This window comes from Opisthocomus hoazin, chromosome 1 (genome assembly GCF_030867145.1).
Source record: "Opisthocomus hoazin isolate bOpiHoa1 chromosome 1, bOpiHoa1.hap1, whole genome shotgun sequence".
NCBI lineage: Eukaryota > Metazoa > Chordata > Aves > Opisthocomiformes > Opisthocomidae > Opisthocomus > Opisthocomus hoazin.
Genome location: NC_134414.1, coordinates 137,405,884 through 137,429,130, shown reverse-complemented (window position 1 = coordinate 137,429,130; position 23,247 = coordinate 137,405,884). Strand labels below are relative to the sequence as shown.

Genomic DNA, 23,247 nt, shown 5'->3' with positions numbered 1-23,247 from the left:
GTGAGGGGTCACAGGGGCGGGGCGGTGGGCGGGCGGAGGCCCATGTGGAGCGGGCGCGGGAGCAGGAGGCTGAGCCGCCCGCGCTGCCCGGGCCGAGGAGGGGGAGGCCGGAGCCGCACCGCCGGGCCCTGCACGCAGCCAGCGCGGCCGCCGGCGCCGGCCAGGCCGCGGCCGCACCATGAAGGGGTGAGTGCGGGCCCGGCGCGCCCCGCGGGGCCCGGCCCGGCCGTGACAGGGCGGCGGCGTCTGCTTGGGCCCGGCTGGGCCGCGCCGTTGGGGAGTGGAGTGGAGCGGAGCGGGGCGGGGCGGGCCCGGGCAGCGCGGCCCAGGCGCGGCGGGCTGAGCGCGGGGCGGGAGGCGGACGGGGCCGGGCAGTGCTGCCGCCCGCAGCCGCCGCCTCAGGGCCGGGGCGGGGGAGCCGCTGTGGGGGCGAGAAGCCGGCGGTTCCTGCGCGTCTCGGCGGGGCCCTTCCGACTGGGAACCCCCCTCGCCCTGAACCATGTCCCGCTGCTGGAGGCCCAGAACGCTGCCCCGCTCCGGTGGGGCGCGGCGGCTCTCGGCGCTCACGGGGGGTTCGGCCGGTCGGTGGGTCGGTCTGCCTGTCTGTCGGCCGGCGAAGGGAGCGCAGAGCGCGGTCGGCTGGGAGGTTGCTGGCTGCTCTTCCCTGCCGGTCTGGCGGTGGCGGAGGAGCGCTGCTGGGTCTGCGCGAAGAAGCTGCCGGGCTCGGACGAGCGGCTTCGCAGCGCCGTCATTGGTAACATCCTCCTGGCGCTTTTGTCGTTTGTAGTCTTTAGAAAGTGTTTTATCTAGGTGGAGGCTGCACGGCGCGGAGGGCTGACAGCGAGCCGTGTGCTGTGTCTGGTTTGTGCAGCGCACTGCTGCGGGCCTGGCTTTGCTTGGCTCGGCGGCTCTTGAAAACCGAGAGATTTCGGAAGCGAGTGGCTAAAACACTCGGTTTCCCGCTCAGCGGAGACAGCGAGGTGCAGTGTTTGAAGACCGGACCGGAGGCCTTCAGAGTCACGGTTCTGCTCTGGAGGCAGGTGACCTGCCTGACCTTGCACGGGTCACTGTGGGACAGGTTTTTCAGTGTTGGTTAAATCGCCTGATGTTTACTGATTTCAGTGTCACCGGTGCTCTGCAAAGCATGGCCCTTCCTCCCCGTGCCTCAGTTCCTTCATACGCATAAGGGAAGTTTTCCACAGCTGTTTTTCAAAGGAGTATTAAACCAGTCCCCTTGAAGCTGGTGTTATGCAATGCTGGGTATTATTATTTCAGTTTGGCAGCTTAAGGCAGAATGAATGGAAGCTGAAGCACTTAAGCTTTTACTAAGAAATGGTAAGGGGTTTAGCTTATTAGCAATTGGGGTGAGGTCACGTGACAAGCTTGCTTGATAACAGCTATTTAGCTATTGCTTGTAAGGTGTAAGCAGCTTCAGACATTGTGAGGGCTGGCGGGTATCTGTAGAAAGAGGTTTGGTGATTATTGCAGATAAACTGACTCAGCGGACATTGTATAGGTGTGTTTGGGACATCAGACAATCCTTTATTCGCCTGCACCACCCTACATGAAACAGGGCACCCTGCCTCTTAGTCACCTTGTAACGAGGATGACAGAGTTTGCGAGGAGGGTGACAGCGCTGATCAGCCAAGATGAAGCAGCAGCTGATATGATCGTTGTTCAGCAGTGCTCCTGACGAAACTGGGTTTCCTTTTATCCTCCATTGACTGTTCTGCTGTTTTCTTTAGCTTAGCCCTGCTTTGGCTGTACGTCAGTCGTGAGTTGAGTGGCAAGGCTACTGGGGCCTGGGTGTGTGAGGTGGAAAGCGGCCCAGGCATGTCAGGCTGGCTGTGGAGGTCTCCAGCAGGTCACAGCCTGAGCTGTCCACCGTGCTGCTGTGCTCCTCGAGGGGCTAAGCCGTGGCTTTGCTTGTGCTGCTCAGGAGTTCTTATTTCAGGGAGCTTTTTACTTTTTGTAACTTTTTTTTAAAATAAAAAGCTATGGCAAAAAAAAAAAAACAACCCACAACCCTCTTCTGCTTGCAGAGCACCAAACTTTATTTCTGTTACTTTACTTCCACTTACAGGCAGCTTTGTCACTGATTCAGCTTCAGAACTGATCCTTTTGGGTTCTGTACTCTGCTTTTCTGGGACTCCTTCATCACTTTGAAGAGCAGCATATTACTGTCTTGTCAAAAAACTGTTAGCCCCATGCAGCAAGTTATTGTGCAGAATCAAACATCTGCATATTGAATCCAGGTGTTCTCTAAAAATTCAGACTGAGGCAAATAGGCCGATAGACCTCAGGTTGAAAAATAACCCAATTTAAATATAATGAGAGAATCAAAGGACTAGTCAAAGATTTTAGAAGAAATATATGAAATTACATAAGGGTTCTCTGGAACAAAACCAAATTATTAGTCAAGCTACAAAGATTGGAGAAGATCCCTTAAAAACAAGTACTGCCAGAAGATAGGTCCAAAAATAGAACTAAAGCTTCGACTCCCAACATACAGAAACTAATGTGGTGTTTGAAGGGATCCGATCTGTCTAAAGTATTGAATCCAAAGTTGTGGATCAGTTCCTTTGAACAAGTTGACTCCGTCTGAGAACTTTTTCTGAGAGTGTATGTGTTGCATAGTAACCCATACCACAAAGTGCAGAGATAATGTTGGGAGCACTAAGACCCATAACATCAGCTGTAATTATGAACAGTCTGCTTTGGCAGACAAAGAATTAAAAAAGAAACTAGCAATTTCACTGATGTTTTGAAGTTTCAGATCTAAAAGATTGTGTCGTTAACATGCGTTGCATGCATCCCTCTTTCTTAGCTCTCTATTCAAAATAGCAGGTAGCAGTCTGTTAATAATGCATAGGGTCTTGTAGTGTCTCTGTCATCAGGGTGTCTGAGATTAGGTGACTTCTTTTATAGAGGACTTCTAGTTTCAGAGATAGTGAAATTTTTTTTTTCCTTTCTGGGCTAAAAATTTTGTGGGTTTTCTCTTATTTGATAAGTACCAGCTTCTGAACTGATAACTGCTATTACCTCCCACCTGCTTTTGTGATACTAGGCTTCATGTTCACTCTTTTCTCATCTTCTGAACTATTTTAGTAGTTTAGAGACTTGTTATTTCCCCCCCCCTTTTTTTTAAATGTGAGTTGAAAAACTGAGGTAATTCACTGCCTAGTCAGTGAACCTTGTGATTCTGTAGCGAATCTCCTTAGAGATTGACTTTTTTCGTTTATTGTATTCCTAAATGTTGTTGTTAGTTCTGGAATTTGGAAGTCTATTTTAGAACTGGCTTTGCATGAGGAGAAACACCAGTGGAAGGGACTCGGGTTCTACTGTCTGTAGTGATTTGCCTGTTTTTGTAGAGCAGATGTAAAATAATACTCCCTGCGCTTTACTGCTTTTGCAGTGTTGATTCACTTGTTGCTTAGTGGTTTTGCATTTTCATTACAGTTGTTATGCTGCTGGTTTTAAGGAAAGAAAACAGAAAATCTTCGATCAGTTCTTGACCATTTGCTGGTCACTATTTGTGGCCTTTAGATGTCATACAATAGGGGTGCTTTACTAACCTGTTTCAGTTCAGATGAAGCCTGTGAGAATAAGTCATCCAGCCTTTCCCCACTGCCCTTACCTAAAAACCAGATTACACAAGGGGTGCAATGCAGGATGGGCGTGCTCCATTGTATGCTTGCACCTGCTGAGTGACCAGGAGTGTCAGCTCGTGTGTAGAGCGTGTAGTGCACGTTACAGGCACGGCCCGGTGCCTGTGCTCCTGTGCATGTCTGTTATTTTGTCACATTGGCCAAACCCCTCTCCAGTTTTGATGGCAAACACCGGTGGGATTGTCATGTGGCAGTGTAGGTTTCACCATGTGATGAAACACCATCTGATTGAAACAGGGGGTAGAGCGCTATGTGTTACACCACAGTCTTAGAAAGTAATGTGCACTGCTTTTCTGTCAGAAAGTTCTAGGAGACTGCCTCTAAACTTCTGTGGGTTGCAGTTTAAGTCTTGCGCTTTGCGGTTTCCGAGGGTCGTGACTTGCTGCAGAGCAGCCCTTCAGGCTATGTGCTACACAAGTTAGATGCTGCCACAGAGGGCTTGGGCTTTGTAACCGAGAGGCTTTGCAGGTAGTGCTGTCCTAGCTGCAGAAGAGACATCACAGCTGGGGAATACTGAGCATAACAGAAAAAGAGCGATAGTATATTTAAAGTACGGTGATTAGTTACGGGTAAGCTCTGATATCTCTGCTTGTTTTGCCTGGATTCACAAAGTAAACCCTTCAAGGTCCTGAAGTTTCTCGTGAGAACAGGGAGGGTTTTTTCTCTGCTCTTCTGAGCTGGTATTCGAGAGCTCGTGCAGAACTGTTGATTTGTTTCCGTTAGCAAGGCACAGTGCTAAGCTTAACATCTATGGGAGGAAGTTCCAAGTTTTCTCAAACTGCTGAATTGTCATATACACTGGCGGCAGGACAAAAAAGGTAATTGAGCTCGAAAATCATTGGTTTTAGGATTTTTCTGAACCTAGCAATGTCAGAGCGTGAGCTATGCTTTCTGCATTTTATTTTGTGGATGGTAAATTTAGACCTTGCATGCATGCATGCTTACAAATAGCTTAATGTCTTCAAAGTTAAATTTGTAAAAACAGTGCAGTTTATTATCGGTACTTTAACCTATTTTATAACTCTTACCACTTCAAGTTTAATTCCATAACCAGATTAAGACATTCCATCAAGTAGGAAGGATAGGGAGAAAAGTAAGGTACCATAGGGATTGTAGCCATTTTATTGAAGCACTTTGGAACTCAGTCTTGGCTTTTGAGTGGTGTTTGGCCATTCAGTTCTCTTCACATGTGTATGTGGTTTGCAAGTATATAGATTGGTTTGCAAGTATATAGGTTGGGAAATTTCTTCTGTGAAAAGTTAATCATCAGATGGCACAGACTCTGCTGCCATCTCCTGAGGACAAGAGAAATGATGCATCCTCCTTTGCCACATTAAATCTCTTCTAAAATGGGGAATAATAAGTGATGGTTGAGCCAGAAAAATACTTTCATCCAAGTGGAAATGATTCAGAACTTGAAGAGCCTGCACATTTGGCAAGCATTAGAAGTGTTCAGACCAATAATGTGGGAAGACACTAGATATTTTTACCTGGAGGAGGAAAGGACAGGGCAGGAGAAGTCAGATCTTTGTATTTGTTTGGGAGTTGATGAGAGAAGTGCAGTACCACCCTGCATCTCTGCTGCTCTAAGTGAGGTAGGTAGTGTCAGGATTACTTTCTGCTCCCTGCTGAAGGAGGGAAAGGGAAGAAGTGAACTGTGTGGGAGCAGTTTGTCAGGAGGGAGAGTTGAGGTAGGGAAGTGGGGGAGAAGAGATAAGCAGTCTATGCATAGAAGATTTGCTGCTTATTTGGAGACTTGAAGACCCGAGAGCAGAGAAGCAAGGCATTGAAATGGGGTAACTGTGTATTTGTGTCAAAGCATATTGAATTAATTCATTATGGGAAGGGAATGAAAACAAGGCTTTATGGAAAATAGAACCAAAACCATTTCCACAACACTGTCACTAGGTGACTAAGATTAAGATATTTGAATTTTCCTGGGGGCGGAGTAGCATTTTTTTTTTAATGGATTGAAAATACCATGCTGCATGGCAAGATCTTGATGCATGAAGTGCTTCCTGAGCTCACTTGGGCTTCCTCCTCTTCATTCTTTTCCAGGCTCCATGTGATTTTTGGCCCTTAGCAGGCTAGAATCTCAATCCCTGAAATTAATTCCCATTTCCACCATCTGACCATTGTATTTATCTTCTCCTGAGAGTGTGGGGTGAAGTGTAGTGAAGCAATTAAGGCTTGTGAAAGTTTTCTCTACATGGCACTTGGAATTTCTTGTCAGTAAAGATCACAAATTAGGTTGAAAATTGCAATTAAAGGAGATTTGTTTGTTTTTTAATAAGTAGCTCTCTAGCACAGATCTTTATAAGAGAACAAGTCATTCTTATTGAAAACTGGGAAAAGGAGAGAGGAAAAAATAGCTTTTTGTGCTTGATAGGTTAGGTGCATCTAATGGACATGGGCATTTGTACATGAAGGTGTTTCAGTGACTTATAGAAATAGTTTGCAGAAGCAGAGAAATGCATTTCTCCTGATATGTCAATTCTATAGTTTGTTACCTAATATAAGTACAAGAAGTGCCTTTGAGCTATATAGATTTTATGTAAATAAGGCACTTTGTGAACCCAGCATCACTTCTGTTTTGAATTTGAAGGTAAGCCTCTGTTCTCAACTGAGGATCATCAGGTACTTCATGAATGTTAATTAGCAAAGGTTCATGATCTCCTGGGAAGCAAGTAAGGGTTATAATTGTTGTATCTGGGGTCAATGAGGGTACAGAAAGGGGCAGTAATTTGTATGATGTCTCAGGGTATCAGTAATAGAGACAGGAAACTAATTTTGAACTAAGTTGTTTCAAACTAGTGAAGTACTTATGCTTTGCAGTGATGGTTCGAAATCTGAATGTTCGTGTGAGCTCACCTGACTAATAAGGAAAAGTGGTTAGACCAGCAATGGAGAGTTAGGATTTCTGGCAACTCTTTATCTGCTGTGTGATTGCAGGCAAGTTGTTTCCTCTTTTGCCTGACTTTGATGCGCCTGGGATAGGCAGATATAATATCTAACCCTTTAACTCGTGAGGTGCTTTGAAGCAGCAAAGTGTTACGGGCTACTAAGGGATGTATGTGTGGCTGTTTTGCTGTTCTAGACCAACTACATTTATTTCTAATATTTTAGAGTTTGAAAATTCTGTCAGCTGGGCATGGTGATTCCTGCTCTTTTTATCCAGCTGCAGAGTGAGATAGCTTTTAATTTTCTTGGGAAAGATTGTTTTTATTTAACACTTGTTGAAATGACTTCACTGCCTCCCCCTTGCTCTTGCATAATCAGACAGCTGAGATGGTTCATGATCACACTGCTGCTTTAGCTTTAGGATTGTCTCTTTTTTTTTTTTTGGAGATCACAGCTGAGCCTAGATTGAGGTCTAGTACAAATCCCAAAGAACAGGCTTGAGCTGTGAAAGCTGATGCTATTAGAGCATAACTTTGCTTCTTGCATGTGAAGACTGGCCAGTCTGTTGTACAATGGTCAGGTTTTCTAGGTTGAAGCAGAGGGAGTTACCTGAATATAACGAAGAAACCTTGACTGTAGCGCACTATTTTTTCGTTATAAAGGAGAGGCAAGGAGGGTCTGAAGTACGTCTTGGGGGATTATGACATATGCCACTGAAACCTATTCATGCTGCGATCCATTTGAATCGCAAGTCTGGAGTGAAGTCTTCTGTTAATTCTGATTCTAAAGTTGCCCAGCTTTCTTCCGTACATCACTATGCCCTTCTACAGGCCCGCACACAGCTGGGGGTAACTTCCAGCAGGGTATCAGGTGTCATGCAAATACATGTTTTCAGTAGTAAGTGGGGCTAAAGAAGATTAGGGGGGCTCAGAAGCAAATTGGTAAGACTTTTTGCATGCTAAGCTTGTTCTTATCCTTCTGGTTTTCGGACAAGTGAAGCAGAGCAGATTTACAGCCCACAGATCTTCTAGATAATTCAAAGCATACCGTTGTGTCCACAAGAACTAGACTAACTTCTGTGCCTAGCAAGACAGCTCATCTGTTGGGGTGGTTTTTGTGTGTGTGTATGTCTGTGGGTTTTTTTTTGTTGTTTTTTTTAAGAAAAAAACAACACTAAAGAGGCTCTTTTGGCTCTGGAGTTGAATCTAAGCAAAGCCATACCCTTCAGGTCTATAGCTTTCATAGCTCTGGGTTGGTTTTATTTTATGAGTGGGTTATCCTGTCTAGACTCCTGCTTTGACTTGGAAGCCAAAATAGAAGCAGTAAAGCTAGTTGGCCGCTTAGTGGGTGACAAACCTTCTCTGAAGTCTTCTCATTTGTTAGGGCCCTTTTCTCCCCTCTGCTCCCTCTCCTGACTGTTTGACAATACCTCAGTAAGTTTTGCGAGCTACAGATACGGCTCTGCTAAATTTAGCATGCCAGATGCCTTCAATAAGCCTGAGCCCAGCTATCGGTTACACTGAGATCTGTTTCAGTCAGGCACATCCCTCTGCGGAGAGACTTGCACTAGTTAAGGTTGAATGAGACAGAGATTCTTACAGCATTAAGAAACTCGGAATTCCCCCTTTTTCTCCCTGATGTTGGTTCTAAGCTAGTGTTCGACACTTGCTATTCGCTGGGACTGAATTTGTGTTTCCTCTTGACTTGTAACTCTGGAAATTGGCTTCCTCTTGAGCTATCATTCTGTATAGCAGTTCTGCTTTGGCATACGTCGAGAGGCAAAAGGCAGCAAAGGCTAATGTCTCATTTAGCCTGTGTTACTTCCAGCCTGAATTTAAGACATTATATGACGAATAGTGTTCAAATCACAGCCTTCTAGTCCTAGGATATGCTGGGAAAATGCTTCCAGTAGAGATGGGAATAAGTTACTGCTGTTGTACAAGGCAATAGCAAGTATTTGGGGTGCTGTAAGCAGTTTTTGTTAGCCATGGTTTAAGGAAAATTAACTTTAATCTGAAGGAACGGAAAGAAGAGCTAGTATGACAATAGTAGGAATGAAGAGCCAGTTTTAGAGGAGGAGGTCAGGAAATTGGCTTTAGTTAGAAGAAGGAAAGTAGAAAGAGGTCATGGTAGCTCTCTGAAGAGATGTGTGGGACAGGGTGTATTGGTACCCATTGACTACTGAAGCTAATGAGCGACAAGAGACAGCATATGCATAGACTTGAGTACATTTAGGATGGAAATCAGAAGAAAGCCTAACTATGAGCAAAATGGTAGCTTGGGACCAGCCTTGCAGTGGAAGATAAGTGGCTTCAGAGGGCTGGTATTCCATCTAGGAAAGGGTGTGGATTTGTAGAGCACTGTGAATAATAGAGGCCTGACATGATGAGACAGGAGTCCCTCATTCCTCCGTATTAAACATAGTTGCTTGGGATGGGGTGGCTGAGTTAGTCCAGAAACTTTGGCACCTGAGTACAGTTGACTGTTGTGTGTTCCATGGAGTGCTATTTGAGATGTAGGATGCCAGTAATAAGAGTGTCTCTTCTTAGGAATGTTATTGGAATAATAGAATAAAATAATCTGTTGAGGAAGGGCAAGTCCCTTCTGGGTGCTTCAGGCTCTTCACACATCTTTATGTTTTTTCATATGCTAATCTGAGCTCATGATGTAGTTTTTTTCTTTGCAACAGCAGAGGATATTTCTGGTACAGCCTGTAATGAGCTGGAATGCACAGGAGTGGCCTAATCAGACCATAGCTGATACAGTAAATGTGTGTTACTGATTTGGCTGAGAGGTGACTTGAAGAAGCAGGTCCGCTTCTAAATAGCTGTGAAAAACCCAACTAACCAAACAAACAAACAAAAAAACCCCAAACCCAAAGCTATTTCCATTACTCCAATTATAAGAAAGGGGTGTCCATTTTATGTCCTTTGTTGCAGGTGCTTTGACTTGGATCTTTTGAGGCTGTGCTAGTTTTGAGTCCATAAGTTCAAAGTGTATGTTATTTGGTAAATAACAAGGTGTAGCACAAAATCATCTAGATGATGAATGATCCCTGTGTTCCTCTTGCACAGTACTTCCAGTTTAAACCGGGGTAGGCTGCAGTTTTGTTCAAGAACCAACCCGTTCTGCCTCTGGCATTTTTTTTCTCCTCTATGCTGGCAGAAGACTTATGTGGTGAACCCAATCAGGGAACTGATGTGGGTTAAAACTAAACTTTTCTTTTTTTGGCTAGGTTAGTTTTAATTGGGGTTGGTTCACCACATTTTTGCATAAATGTTTGTGCCAGCAAGAGGATGGAAATGAGTGTTGCAGGGACAGTGAGACTGCTGCTTTCGGCAGCCGTGCCAGCTTTCCCGTGTTTTCACTTGAGGCCCTAATAGCACTTCTGCCAAGCTGTTCTCAGGCAAAGCGATGAACTCTCATGATGTGGGTCTTCCTTTCCATGTGCTCATTTAGTTTACTTATTAAATGTTTTTGTGTGTAATAGATGTGGTGCTAATTTAATCAGCTAGTGCAATACATTAATTTATGGCTTGAGTGCGTAATATTTAAACAGACATTTAGCATATTGATTTATGCTTCCTGCAGTGTTTCTCAAACTTTTTTCATATTATCCTCCAGGATAAATTACTGGCCCTGGTGCAGCTCTCGAGCAATGAGGAAACAGCTAGTGACAGAGCACAGGAGGCAGGCAGAAGGAGATGGTGGGAGGCAGCAATGAATGTGGCAAGTGGTGAAAGATAGAGGGGGGGAGCCCAAGGACTTGAGGAGATCTGTAACAGCACCTTTTAGTCACCTACTACTGGAACTTTTTTCTCTGGCCTGATGCCAGCCTTGGAGGTGATGTCTTGGCTCAGCAGCTATGAGCAGCCTTAGACTCTGCTTCTGCATTTTATTATTAATTGCAGAATCACAGAATGGTAGGGGTTGGAAGGGACCTCTGTGGGTCATCTAGTCCAACCCCCCTGCCGAAGCAGGGTCACCTACAGCAGGCTGCACAGGACCTTGTCCAGGCAGGTCTTGAATATCTCCAGAGAAAGAGACTCCACAACCTCCCTGGGCAAACTGTTCCAGTCTGAACAATTCCCTGTCTGAAACCTTCTTGGTGAACGTCCGTCTTCTGGCCACAGTCCTTTTCTCGGCCATCTTGTCGTGGCTGCCCTGGCAATTTAAAAATAATGTTAGAAAATACACTACCTGATAACAGTCTGTCAGATTTTTGCTCAAGTATGAAGAGGGACTTGCTCTATAACAACGTTACTGTGAGTTCATTGTGAGAGTTCATGCTAGTGTTACTGATCTGCTGAAGATTGGATCTGCTGATGCACAGATATACCCGGGAACCCACATGACACAGTTTTTTTTCCTATGCTTTGTGAGAAAAAGTAGCAGCACTGCTGGCTGGCTGGGATGAGAGAAGGGTGCAACTTGCCTTCTGTGTGCCTGAAGAAGCCCTGTCGTGCTAGGCTGAACAGCTGTCCTTAGCTGGGCATAAAACAAGTGTTACAGTTACCCCACCATCTAGTAATGCTTTGTTTACAGTGGGAGTGCTGCTGTGGTGTGAGATCCTCCTTACTAGCTCAGTACTTACTTTATGTTGGAATGTAATTATCAAAGGGGCTTAATATTGAGAGCAAAAATAATCTAGAAGATGGAAAAGGCTGTGAAACAAAGGGCTGGTGGCAGCAGGAGTCACAGATAAGAGATATGGCAGGCAATTTCAGCACAGTGTAGTGGTTTATAGATAGAAACTTTAGAAATATATCCCATTGCTGTTGCTTGTAGTATGCCTGGGTATCTTGACATGGGTGAGATCCAAGAATATGGAGACTGTTGCTTCTTCTGTCATTCTTGGGATCGCTGTTGGAGAACATGCTGTCCAATTCTAGTGAGATGTCTCTTGAGATTGCTGTACAATTGGGCAGATCTCAGGGGCAAAATACAAGGATTTGTGGCTTAGGAATTGCCCTTGCAGTGAGGGGAGAAAAAGATCGACATGTTCTGTGTGGTAGGGGGAAGATGAGGAGCTGACTGGAAGAAATTGCAAGTACCTGTACTGGCATAGGATGCGTGACACCAGAGGGCTTTTTAATCTCTTTGGCAAACGTGTGACAAAAGATTGGACTTTGGAGTCAGCTAAGTTCAGTATGTAAATTCCATCCATTAATTCTCAATTGTTAGAATAATTAATTGGAACATCAATCTGAGAATTACAAAATCATCAGTAGTCCATTAGGTAATATTAGATGGTTCTCTGAAAGGTAGGCCCTACTTAGAAATTCTTTAGCTTCTGTAGGGCTCACTGGGGAGATTGATCTGTGCCATACCAGAGGGTGGGCAGTGGTGATCCTCGATAGCTTTGCAGAACTGAAGACTGTATTCTTTGCTGCAAAAGAAAATGAGAAAGTGGGTGTGAAGGCAAGTTTTGCGTCTTGAAGTAAATGTTAAAGGCTCAGTTCCTGTAGTTTTTTCTGATAGTTTTGCAGGCTGCAGTACAATGCCTAAAAAGTATTGTATATTTATAACTCATCATTGGTAGCGATAACTAAAACTGATATCTGGAGTACTAATTGTTTAAGAGTTTTTGGTATGTTATATAAGTCAGTTAATAAAGCAGAGACAGATTATACTCCATATTACTTGGTACAGTTCTTGAAGAAAAGACTTGTTGGTTAGTATATTATCTTTGTTTCACTGTATTATTTAAGTTAATCTGTGCTGTTGTGTCCTGGGCATCAACCTATATGAAAAAGTAAGCTGCCTAGGCACTGGAGATAGAAAGCAGCTACTGCACGTTACTAGAAAGAATTTTGAAGCCTGGTGTAAAAGGATCTTTGAAAACTGCATTTTTTGAAAACAGAATTTGCCTTTTTTTTTTTTTAACAAGTCAAACAGTATCTTTACCAATGTTTAAACAGAAAACAATCTGATTGCACATATGCATTCAGTAAAACAAACCTGAGATGAACCTAGAACTGTGTGCATTTCTAACTCAACATGCATTGGGTTTGTACCTCCCTAAATATTCTGGTGATCATTTGCAAAAAGATTTTGATTATCTTTGTTTTTTATTTTTCATTCCGGTAGTCCTTGTTAAAACTGTCTACCTACACACACAAGAAATTGACTTGGGGTATATGAACAACTAGTATCTTTTTTTCTTCCTTCCTTTTTTTTTTTATTTGCTTCTGTATATGTGGTGTTTCTGTCAGCAAGTTAGTCTTAGAAGAGGGAGAAGCTTGGTCTGTTTCTTCTCAGTATAATTCAGTGCAGTACTGGTATTTTAAGGCTGTGATTCTGCTCTCAGTCAACAGAATTACTTCAGTGATGATCATAATAGAGGCGTATATCACCTTGACAGTGGCACCCTTGCATGTTAACAGGCTTAATATGAGTTTGCTCCACACAGTATTGTTGCTTTTTAGAGACAGATGTCCAGTAATGATTTACTCTTAAGTGTAAGCTTTATATTGATAGGTGGTAAACTTGAGGCTGTCTTTGAAGCATGGATAAGAGCTTCATTTTCTTGGTCTCTATTCTAGCCTCGTGTCCCGCCCATCTGTTCCCCCACCCCCACATCTCACTTGATGATCAGTGAGAAAATTAACGGGATAAAGTTAAAGCTAATACTCCTACAGAGGTTCGTGTTCTCCTGTCTCCCACCCAGTAAAACCACATGTATACTATGGTACATCAGTGTTAGGTGTGGCCTGAGAAACTTCTGACTGTATAGTGCCAACTGAAATTGGATTTGGGAGTTAAATCAGCCACCAACAGACAATGTTAATTGTATGGGTTGAACTTTGCAGTTCAAATATGTATTTAACGGATTATTAGGTGGGACAGTTCTCTAAGCATAAATAAAATAATTAATTTTCTGTTTCCTTAGAAATTTTGCAGTGTTTCAGATGTTAAGCATGTTTTGATTTGTTCCAGTAGCCGGATCGAGCTGGGAGATGTGACGCCACACAACATTAAGCAGCTGAAGAGGCTAAACCAGGTCATTTTTCCTGTCAGCTACAATGACAAGTTCTACAAGGATGTACTGGAGGTTGGCGAGCTAGCCAAATTAGGTACAAATATTCTTGCTGGTATTTGTGGGCTATGGTGGCAGAAGTGCTCATCATTGCTATCCATAATGGTTTTGAATATCAGATTCTTCTATTTAGTTGTTTTACATAATGAAAAATAAACTGGGAACCTCAAAAAAGCCGCAGTCCCAACCTCAGAGAGTTTGTGTTCTAAATAGGTTCCATTTTACTAGGAATAGGCATGTTTTCTGTTACAACAGAAAACTTGAGAAGGTGTGTCCTGCCAGCTTACCTCCTGATGTCATTGCTAGTTGATTTGAACTTTAGTAAGCCAACCACTGTGCCAGAACACCTTTGGTAACTTGACTCCAAGTGTTAAGCCACAATGTATGATATTTCATCTGGATGGGAGAATTAGCAAGAGGGAAGGAAGGAAGATATTAGGGCGTAAATGAATGAGCTGTATGTACAGTTTGAGACTTGTGGATGATAACTCTTTGTTTCCCTCCCTGGCAGCCTATTTCAATGATATTGCAGTGGGAGCAGTGTGCTGTAGGGTGGATCACTCCCAGAACCAGAAGAGACTGTACATCATGACACTTGGATGCCTGGCACCCTACCGAAGGCTAGGAATAGGTAAGGAGGATCTTGTTTTGTATTTGAGTCATCAAAGAAACCAGATTGCTGTGCAGCCTTGTAAATGCTCTTTCTGGCTTTTAACCAAGATAGTGCACTTTTCGACCACTGATTTCTTTGGAAGGGACTTTGGGGAAAGAGTATGATTTATGATGTGGTCTTTTTTTCCTGCCTTTCAGAAATTGATTTTTTGTACAACTTTCAGGGTTTCAGATTAAAACAACCTTAATCACATTATCATACTGTGATGTAAATACTCTGCTTCTACAGATGTGAAAATTGATGCACAGAGATATGAAATAATTTGTCAGAGGTATGCAGCCAGTATGCAAGTTGTATAAGTAGAACACAACATTCCTTCATTGGGTTATCTCTTCACCCTTCTAAATGAAGGGGGTTTTCTATTCATTTTGTCTTTATCTCTACTGATTATTGCTGCTTAGGGGTACTACCTGCTTTCTGTCTATACTGCAATTACTTCTTTTCCTCATGTTGCAAATCCATCAGCCAGATTAGTCCAAGACCTTACAGTAACCTGTTTGCTTTGACAAACTGGAATGAAAAAATAACTTTATTTTAAATTATTTTGCTAGGTCTGTATTAGAAAAAATTACCCATGCTCTCACTGCTTTATACATTGTTTTGACCATATTTTGAGGTGAGTTTTAGCTCTGGAAGCTACTGTTTAAATAAGCTGCTTTAGATGTATGCTTCTGGGCGGTTGTTTCTTTGGAGAAAAAAAACCCAAAACAATGAATTAAATTTTGTGAGCCATCAGAAAGAGAGTGGAATACTTACATACCATGTTTTATTTGCTTTTCCTAGTTCTTACAAATCTGTCACTTTAGCCTACCTACAGTTAACCTGCTTCTCCTCAAGAAAGCCCTGAGCGAAGTACAAACTTGATATTGCACTTCTGGTTTTCTTAAGTATCTCTTTACCTTTTGGCAGGAACTAAAATGTTGAATCATGTCTTAAACATCTGTGAAAAAGATGGCACTTTTGACAACATCTATCTGTAAGTAAATGAGTTACTCGTGCGTTTTTGGAGAGATAATAGAGACCTATATGGGAGCAAAGGGAGGGAAATGCAAGAGCATTTTTAGTATAAATTTCAGTGGAGTCATGGGACATGTTGGAAGTACTAGCAAGAAAGTGAGGGGTCATATTCTGGGCTGCTTGTGTGATGCTGAGAAAACCAAAAGCTTGCTAGCTTTAGAAAGGCTTCTGCAAATTTGCTGAATTTGAAAATAGTTTAGTTAGAAAATTATCTTCTATAGCAGAATTACACTGTATGACTAAAAAATTTTTCTGAAAGATTTTTTTTTACCATACAGTGTTGTCCTCAGAGTGGAAAATACTACAAGTCTTGCACGCAGTTTTGATGCATTTTTTGTCTTTTATGACAGTACTGTGTGGGTTAGAACATCAGATCAGAGGTGCTTGCAAGCACTCTAGGTTCACATACAGTGGCAATGCCCAACTGCTTATTCCCGTTCTTGCACTGCGCCAGGTCAGCTGTTTGTGCAGCAACATAGTAAACTATGTCAATGACCTGACCCAGCTAGGGAAGCTGGTTTTGATTTTGTTTCTGGGTGTTGTTTTTGGGCTTAGGGGGTTTTTTGTGTGTTTGTTTTAAATCAGCTGCATGTGTACATAAGCACTTGGCATGATGCAGATATGGGAACGAGCACTGGGGCAGAGGACAGGGCTGCTTAAAAGAGCACCGTTGTCCCAGTAGATCCCCATGGAAATAGAGCCTGAAATCCGTAGATGCTAAAGCTTTGCTTCCCCTTTGCTGCTGGCTGCACACTTCTGCTTCTCCCTGTGCTTTGGTGTCTGTGTGATTACCACGTGAGCTGATGCAGTCTTTGGCCAGACCGCTTCTCTGAGACAGCTTCTTCCTCATCCATCACTGCCTGCTTATACCAGTGAAAGCGTGGTGTGCTGGTGGGGATTGTCCTACGGCAGGTACAGCTTGGATGGACTTATGCTGCAGCAGAACTGCACTCTGAACTCTTGCCAGGACAGTTGAAGATGCTTAGTGAGGAGTGTTTCATACAATGATACTGCTATAAATGGAGTGACTTTCTCCTCAAGCTTAGTCCACCTCTGCCAATGAGGTGCAAAGTCTTCCAGGTCCTCTATTGTTGTAGCTTTGTGCCATCTCTGTAAGAGGATCAGGTGTTTTAAAGATGAATCCGAGTAAAGCTGCTTTCGGCTTGTATTCCAGCTCTCCTTCCTTAGAAGTAGTAAGGAACTCTCAGATCACAGAATCACAGAATGTTCAGGGTTGGAAGGGATCTCTGGGGATCATCTGGTCCAACCCCCCTGCCGAAGCAGGGTCACCTAGAGCAGGCTGCACAGGACCTTGTCCAGGCGGGTCTTGAATATCTCCAGAGGAGAATCCACAGCCTCCCTGGACAACCTGTTCCAGTGCTCTGTCACCTTCAGAGGGAAGAAGTTCTGCCTCGAACTAGATACCTGCTAGTTGGCACAATGAAGGAACTGTTTGCTAATTTTAATGCAAAAACCAGATCCTTCATAATCCTTATTTCCCCTTCCCAGAGTGGGATTCTAGGATGACAATAAATAGCCCCCAAAGTTGGGCATAACAAAGTTCTTCTAGTGGTCCATTTATTTTCTTACTATGCCTGTTGTTTGTGCATCTTCTATCTGAACATATTATGCTTAGCACCCATTTTGATACCAGTGCTGAAATTTGTCGTTGCTATGAAGTTCCCTTTTAGCTATTTGCTGGTTATTGTGCTTAACACTAAGATCTTTTGGTTTGTTCTGCTGTTGCTTCCAGAGTTGCTTTGGTTCTACGGTTATGCAGCACATTGTCATGACAAAGTGATTCATGAGCTTGTGCAGCACCGTCCGCTGCGTTTTGGGATTGTTTGCTGAATGTCCAGTGCTGAGCCAAACATCTTTTTTTTTTTTTTTTCTTTTTCTTGATAGAACTAGTGCAAATAAATGTCTTAGTCGCTTAGAATGAAGAACTGATGGCCATTTGTTCTGGAGGCGTTGAGAGTCTTGGAATATACTAGCAAGATCTGTAAAACTCTGGGAGAGATAGATAAAAGGGGAAAGGACTTTCTAAGTCCATAGGGTTTCTTTGTGCTGCCAGCTTTTTGTGGAGAGAGAGGGGTAGCTAGCAGTGAGCAAGGAGTTAAAATCGTATCAAACACCATTGCCAGTCTTGTGGTGCAGTGTGTAGGGATCATCACTCAGACAACTGTTTTGGTCATCTAAGAAGTATCACTACAGGAAGTTAAAATTGTCTCTGCAGTGGAACTTTGCTGTATATGTACAAAAGATCTGTCTCTTCCAGATTAAGAAAAATTGAAATCGCCAAGCTGGTAATGCTTCAGAGTCTCTCTGCTATTTGTATTCCTTAAGAGCTTTACTGAGGGTAAACATGTGCCACTTCTCAGAGTGATTGCCACAGGCTGTCCAGGAGCTGTGTGTTAGCTCCGGGTTGATTTGGGAAGACCAAAATTTCCAGTCCTGAACTTACACCGTCATTCCTGTCTCTATCTAGGTAGCTCCTTTTCTATGTTGTCTTTGACCATTCTGAGTGTGGAGGCAGAATACTGTGCTGCAGAAAGTTGTGATACATATGTCTCTGTCCTCCGCTCTGTCCCAGGCACGTCCAGATCAGCAATGAGTCCGCAATTGACTTCTACAGAAAGTTTGGCTTTGAGATCATTGAGACGAAGAAAAACTACTACAAGAGGATAGAGCCGGCAGATGCTCATGTGCTGCAGAAAAACCTCAAAGCCCCGTGTCTTGGCCAGAACGCAGATGTACAAAAGACCGACAACTGAACAAAACCCCAACGAACACTTTCTTGCACTTGCTTGTCGCCAAATAAGGAAAGAGAGGCCTCTTGATTTTTCTTTTTTTTTTTTTTTTTACTCCATCCCTTCATCTTCTTAAGTTGTTGAGTTTTTTTTTGTTTTGTTTTCCTTGACCTCTCTCCAACAAAATGTAATGCTTCTTCCAAGGATTGTCCAATCATGTTCGGGGTTGGGTGGTTTTTTTTGAGCTCTCCTTTCTGGGTTTTTTTTGTTTGCTTGTTTTGGGGTTTTTTGGGGGGTCAGAAAAGGTGTGCAGATCTCCTAATTTTGAGGTGTGGAGGGCTTGAGCAGGTTATCCTGATGACAAGTTTCCTTCAGAATGATCTCTTTCAGTAAGCAGAATGTAAATCAATGGGGGGGGGAAGGAAAAGCAATATCTTGTCCTTTGACTCCTACATTATTATGTTTTTTTATAACCTACAGGGTACTTTACTCCCCCCCAACCTTTGAATGTTACTTCAGTACTTCCCACTCTTCCTCTTAGTTCCCCCCGCCTCAAAAAAGTATGTTTAGTTCTTTCTGATATTTTTGAGTATGGCTTTTTGCTCCATCTTTCGCTGAGAAGGGCGGGCTACTTTACCATACCTTTTCACTCTGCCTGGGCTGATCTTTTTGAATGCTTTTTTTAAATACTCCTCACCCAAGCTGGTGCTACACTTCTGAACTGACTGAGAGGAGGGTTTAGAGTGGTCTTTGTTTTTTCTTATTTTCATTTACCCAGCTCCTGGAAGGCTTCTGCCAGAGTAGGAGCTAGATTTGGTGTTGCCAAGAGTAACCTTGTAAAATAGGAATCCTGAGGCAAGACCCTTGCTTTAAAAATGGATGAAATGCTGTAGGGCCCACTGAGAGGTAGTGTTGCCCGTGTTGTTGAGATGGGAAAAGTGACTATGACCACCTTACCAGCTTTGATCACATAAGGCAAGCACCTGTCTCCAGATAAATTTGTTACAGCTGCTAAATCTGTGGTGACAAATCTGAGATGAGGCTAGGGTTGAGGAAACCAGGCAGTAAGGCTGAGAAGGCAAGCGCGAATCTGACCCTAATCACGTAGCTTTGCAGGGGTCTTCTGGATTTGCTTGGGGTTGGCTTGGCTTGCTGTGTTTACGTGCTGCTCCTTTGGGAGGAGGTGGCGAAGAACTGCACAGTTTGCTCCTTTGAAGAATTTTTTTTCGCTTTTCTCTGTTCAGTGGGAAGTGCAGTTCTCCTCTCGTGAGAGGGTGTTCATGGAGCACCGGAGAAAGCGGCATGTATTAGAGCATTTTATGGGTTTGGAAAATAGGCTGACTGGCTTCTTCCTAGTACTGTAACCTCAAAGCTACAGTAAACTCTACTAAGCTCTGCTTTGCATCCTTTCATGCTTTGTTTGCGTGAATATCAGTGCTCCTTTCTATGCACTGTTGCCAGCGATTTTATGTATGCCAATACAAATACCAGCTTGAGTTTGGAGTCTTCTCCAAGCATCTGGGAAAGTGCACTGAGCTGAGACAACATCAACCTGCCCCATCCCCCAAGTAGATACTGAACTGCATTCCTTTCCTGTTTGTTTTTTAAAGTTTAAATCCACATCTTGAATTCATCCACTTTGAAAACCTCCAACCTATAGTGCGCATGGCAGCATCCATCTGGTTAGTAGGTGCTGTCCAGTCGTTTGGGAACCAAGGATTTCAAGATGGGAGTTGTGGTGAGGCAAGGGACAGTGCCCCTCATTGCACATTACGTGGTCTTTGATACCCGAGGGGTGACTATACAAGCTGCTCCAGAATTACTCCTCCTTTCCCAGAGGTGTGTAGTGTTTGTTGGAGTGCATCTTGACAGACCTATGGTGGAAAACGGCTACTCTGTTTGCTGGGTTTGCACTAATTGAGTCTTGGGGATGGGCAGATCACGAGCAACAAAAGCCCCTCTGCATGGCCTGAGTACCTGTGTTTGCGACACTCGGTGGCAGACTCTGGCTAGAAAGACGCAAACAGTTTCCTTGGCCAGAGGCAGCCTAGTTTTGACAAAAGCTGATTTTTCGTACTGCTAGGACCTGCTCACACTGGTTATGTTGGCAGTTTCAGCATCTTTCTAGAAGGGATGTATTGAAGCACAATTAGCTTGTCATACGCCAACATAGTTTCCCTGGCCATCTGTAGACCAAACCAAGAGAAGTATGGGGAAGGGAGAGAGATAATACTGTATTTGAGGATGTGTGTGCAGCCCAGCTGTAACTCAGACCATAGCTGCCTCTGGTGCCAAGCAAAGTGCTCTTCATTCTTCTAGAACTAAGTGGTAAGTGTTTGGGTTGGGTAGATGGGTGTGGGGATATGAACTCTTAGGATTTGCTGTTGTCGTAGGCTTCCACAAATCGGTGTGTTTCACAGACAGTTTTCCTTCAGGTTTAAAAGTACGAGTCTGATGTCTGAACTTACTTGGATTAACCTTTGTTTCTGTCTCTTTTTGCTTTGGGCTGCCATCATTCTATGAATGTATCCCTGAAAACAATTCTTAAAGCTCCTATTCCACAGCAAACCTGCCTCATTGTAACTTCTGATAAAATGTTTTGTAGGAGGTGGAAGAGAGTGTAACCACAAATCTACGACTCCTTTTCCCAGGCTATTAATCCTGGAAAACGGTTGTTGAATACAAGGTTTAATCTAAATCTTATAGAAAGCTGTGTTCCCTGTACATGGATAAGGGTGAGTGAAGGTCAGTAGTTCTGAATGACAAACAGTTGTATTTTACTAGTCTATCAGCTACGTTGAGTGTGGGAGGAGAATGCTGCATCTTAGTGCTGTTACCCAGAGACACTGAAATTGTGTGAAGTATGGGCTTACTGCAGAGACCTTCAGTTACTTTGGTTGTTGCTGCAGCAGGACCTCCTTTTAGCTTGAAAATAACAGCTTATGAACAGTTACATTTAAGTTGGGAGTTTCAGTGGGGGAAAAAAAATCGCACCAGCACTTCCTGTTCTGGATGAAGATCTAGCAAGGAAAATGTATGCGACTAACAGCTTTAGAGTGTAAATTGTGTATATACGAGTTATTCTTGAGTCTCTGCAACTGGTTTTGTCATACATCGGTTGAAGTATGAAGATATTATCTACAAAAAGACTCCTACTAGAGGAAACCATGGTACAGGGGAAGAAGAATCATCCAGGAGAGGAATCCCTCATTTTTGGGAGGGGGAAGGGAGAGATTTTATTTTGTGTATACAGAAACTGGCTGAGTTTACATGATGCAGCTAATGGTTAAACCTGCCAACTAAATATGAAATACTGTTACAATTGAAACAAACTTATGTGATATTTTGTTAATTGTTGATGGTGCCCTGTGTCTAGTAAAAATTTGATCCCCCAAATTGTTTTATTCTCCCACATGTTGTAATTCAGGGTCAGCTGCTATGCACAAAGTCTGTGTTCTGTAAGGTGTTTGCTGACCTGGATGTTTCTTTTGAATCTGCAACTGCTTCCTGATTAATTGGGCTAAGACCACCCCTGGTCTCTTGAGTTAAGTTTAGTCAAAGGTATGCTGTATGCAGTTTACAGATGCATTCTCAATATTACAAGTTAAATTGCAGGGGGAGCAAATTCTTTACAATAAATTGGTCCATTTTTAATCTATGTCATTGCCCTTGTTGTACATCAGGAGCATGTTTTTGTTTTTCTCAAACTCTTTAGAAATACCATTCAGAATAAACGTGCACTATTTGAGTTATGTCATTCACGACTCGTCGTGTGCATTTTTTTTGCAGTTCAGCTGTTTCCCTCTGAAATTGGATATAGAATGTTCCTCAGATGCTTCATAAACAGTGTAGCTCTGAAGATTTCTAACAGGAATTGTGAGTTTGGCTGCTGTGATGAATGCCATGGGTGTCTGACAGCGGAGGAGAGTGGGGTGGGTTTGTTTGTTTCCCCTAAAGTTATGAGCCTTTTCTCAGAAGTCCTCTGCCTTTGGGGGCCGGAGGGAGAGGAAGAGGAACTGTTCTGGAGTCGTTTTGCATTGACAGGTGAGCAGTCCTGAAACAAACAGACCAGGCATCAAGAACTCCGTGTTTTGGGCTTTATAGGTTAAATATTCTAAGTATTTAATATAGTCAGGAGTCAAATTAATTTCTAGCTATTGCAATTTCTATTCTCAAAGAATCTTTGAAAAACTATGGTCTGTACCTGTAAAAGTAACTGGTCTCAAGATGCAGTGACTACTCTTCCATATTGACTTTTCTCAGAAAGTTATTTAAGTAAAACTCATCTCTCTTCTCAACTGTTCCAGTCCCTTCTGTTAAAGCCATTTTGTCTGTAGTTTCTTTCTGCTCCTCTCCTGCTTTCAAGTGCCATTTATGAAGTGAAAGTTGCACTGTGGTACAGCTTCTGGTGAAAAAAATGCTACCCCAAACATTCTGCAGCATATTCTATATTCTTTTCATATAAATATTCTGTCTGCTTATTGAAGTTCCTCTGGAAACGGATTAATCAGTAGATGTAGTCGCCACATTCGTTAGGATAGCCTGCAAAAGTAGAGCTCGGGCTCTGAAACTTGACTGTGGTCTTGAGCTGCTGCTACCAGCTGTCTTCCCTGACCTCTGCTGGAGGGCCTGGCAGGCACAGCTGGAGATGAACTGCCTACCCTGTGTGCAGCCTTCATCACCCTGGCCTCACCACCAGCTGCAGAAGCTGCGAAGCTTTTGCTGTACTTAAACTGCTGCAGCTGTTCTCCAAATCACTCAGCTTTTATTGATGTGTCATGTTTTTTTCCACCGTCATCCCAGTCATCTCTCGAACAGCCTGTACAGTTTTGGACAATTCAGTTACTCCTTTGCAGGGAAACCAGCAGATAGCCCTGAGCATTTGTGTTGCCCTTTCCTAAAGCTGTGCTTGGTTCCATTGCCCTCACTGTATCCGGGACTCGAGTATTTATGGGGTCCTTGTAATAACTTAGGGTGTGCCACTATCTTAGTTATAACAGTTTGCCCTTTTTTTTTTTTGTTACCAAGATGATTATTTAAAGAACAGTTACAATGCCAGGATCCAAGAAGTGAGTTGTAAGTCAGGTAATTCACTTCACGTGGAAAACTGGCGTTGTTGTTTTTTTCACTCTGTTTACCTGTGCTGGATATAATTTGCTGTTACAGTGCCCAGTCGCTCAGCATTAGAAGGTTCGCCTG

The 23,247-nt window shown here is 43.3% G+C and overlaps 1 protein-coding gene across 2 annotated transcripts; it reads left to right on the top strand.

Moving 5' to 3' along the window:
- Window positions 1–39: 39 nt before the first annotated feature.
- NAA50 (N-alpha-acetyltransferase 50, NatE catalytic subunit) lies at window positions 40–21,805 on the top strand. Of its 2 annotated transcripts, none has more exons than XM_075437634.1 (5): window positions 40–186; window positions 13,512–13,645; window positions 14,120–14,239; window positions 15,191–15,257; window positions 17,892–21,805. In XM_075437634.1, exons 1-5 carry the CDS (start codon window positions 179–181, stop codon window positions 18,070–18,072), a joined length of 510 nt encoding a protein of 169 aa, XP_075293749.1. In that variant the 5' UTR covers window positions 40–178; the 3' UTR covers window positions 18,073–21,805. The 2 variants fall into 2 exon arrangements, with proteins under 2 accessions (XP_075293749.1, XP_075293739.1); XM_075437624.1 differs by having other exon boundaries at window positions 13,509–13,645.
- The last annotated feature ends 1,442 nt before the right edge of the window (window positions 21,806–23,247 follow it).

What these genes read in the sequence shown, in the direction of transcription:
- NAA50 (XM_075437624.1), top strand. An exon ending in TGGCGAGCTAGCCAAATTAG is followed by an intron (nt 13,646 to 14,119) that starts GTACAAATATTC and finishes CCTCCCTGGCAG; the next exon opens with CCTATTTCAATGATATTGCA. An exon ending in CTACCGAAGGCTAGGAATAG is followed by an intron (nt 14,240 to 15,190) that starts GTAAGGAGGATC and finishes ACCTTTTGGCAG; the next exon opens with GAACTAAAATGTTGAATCAT.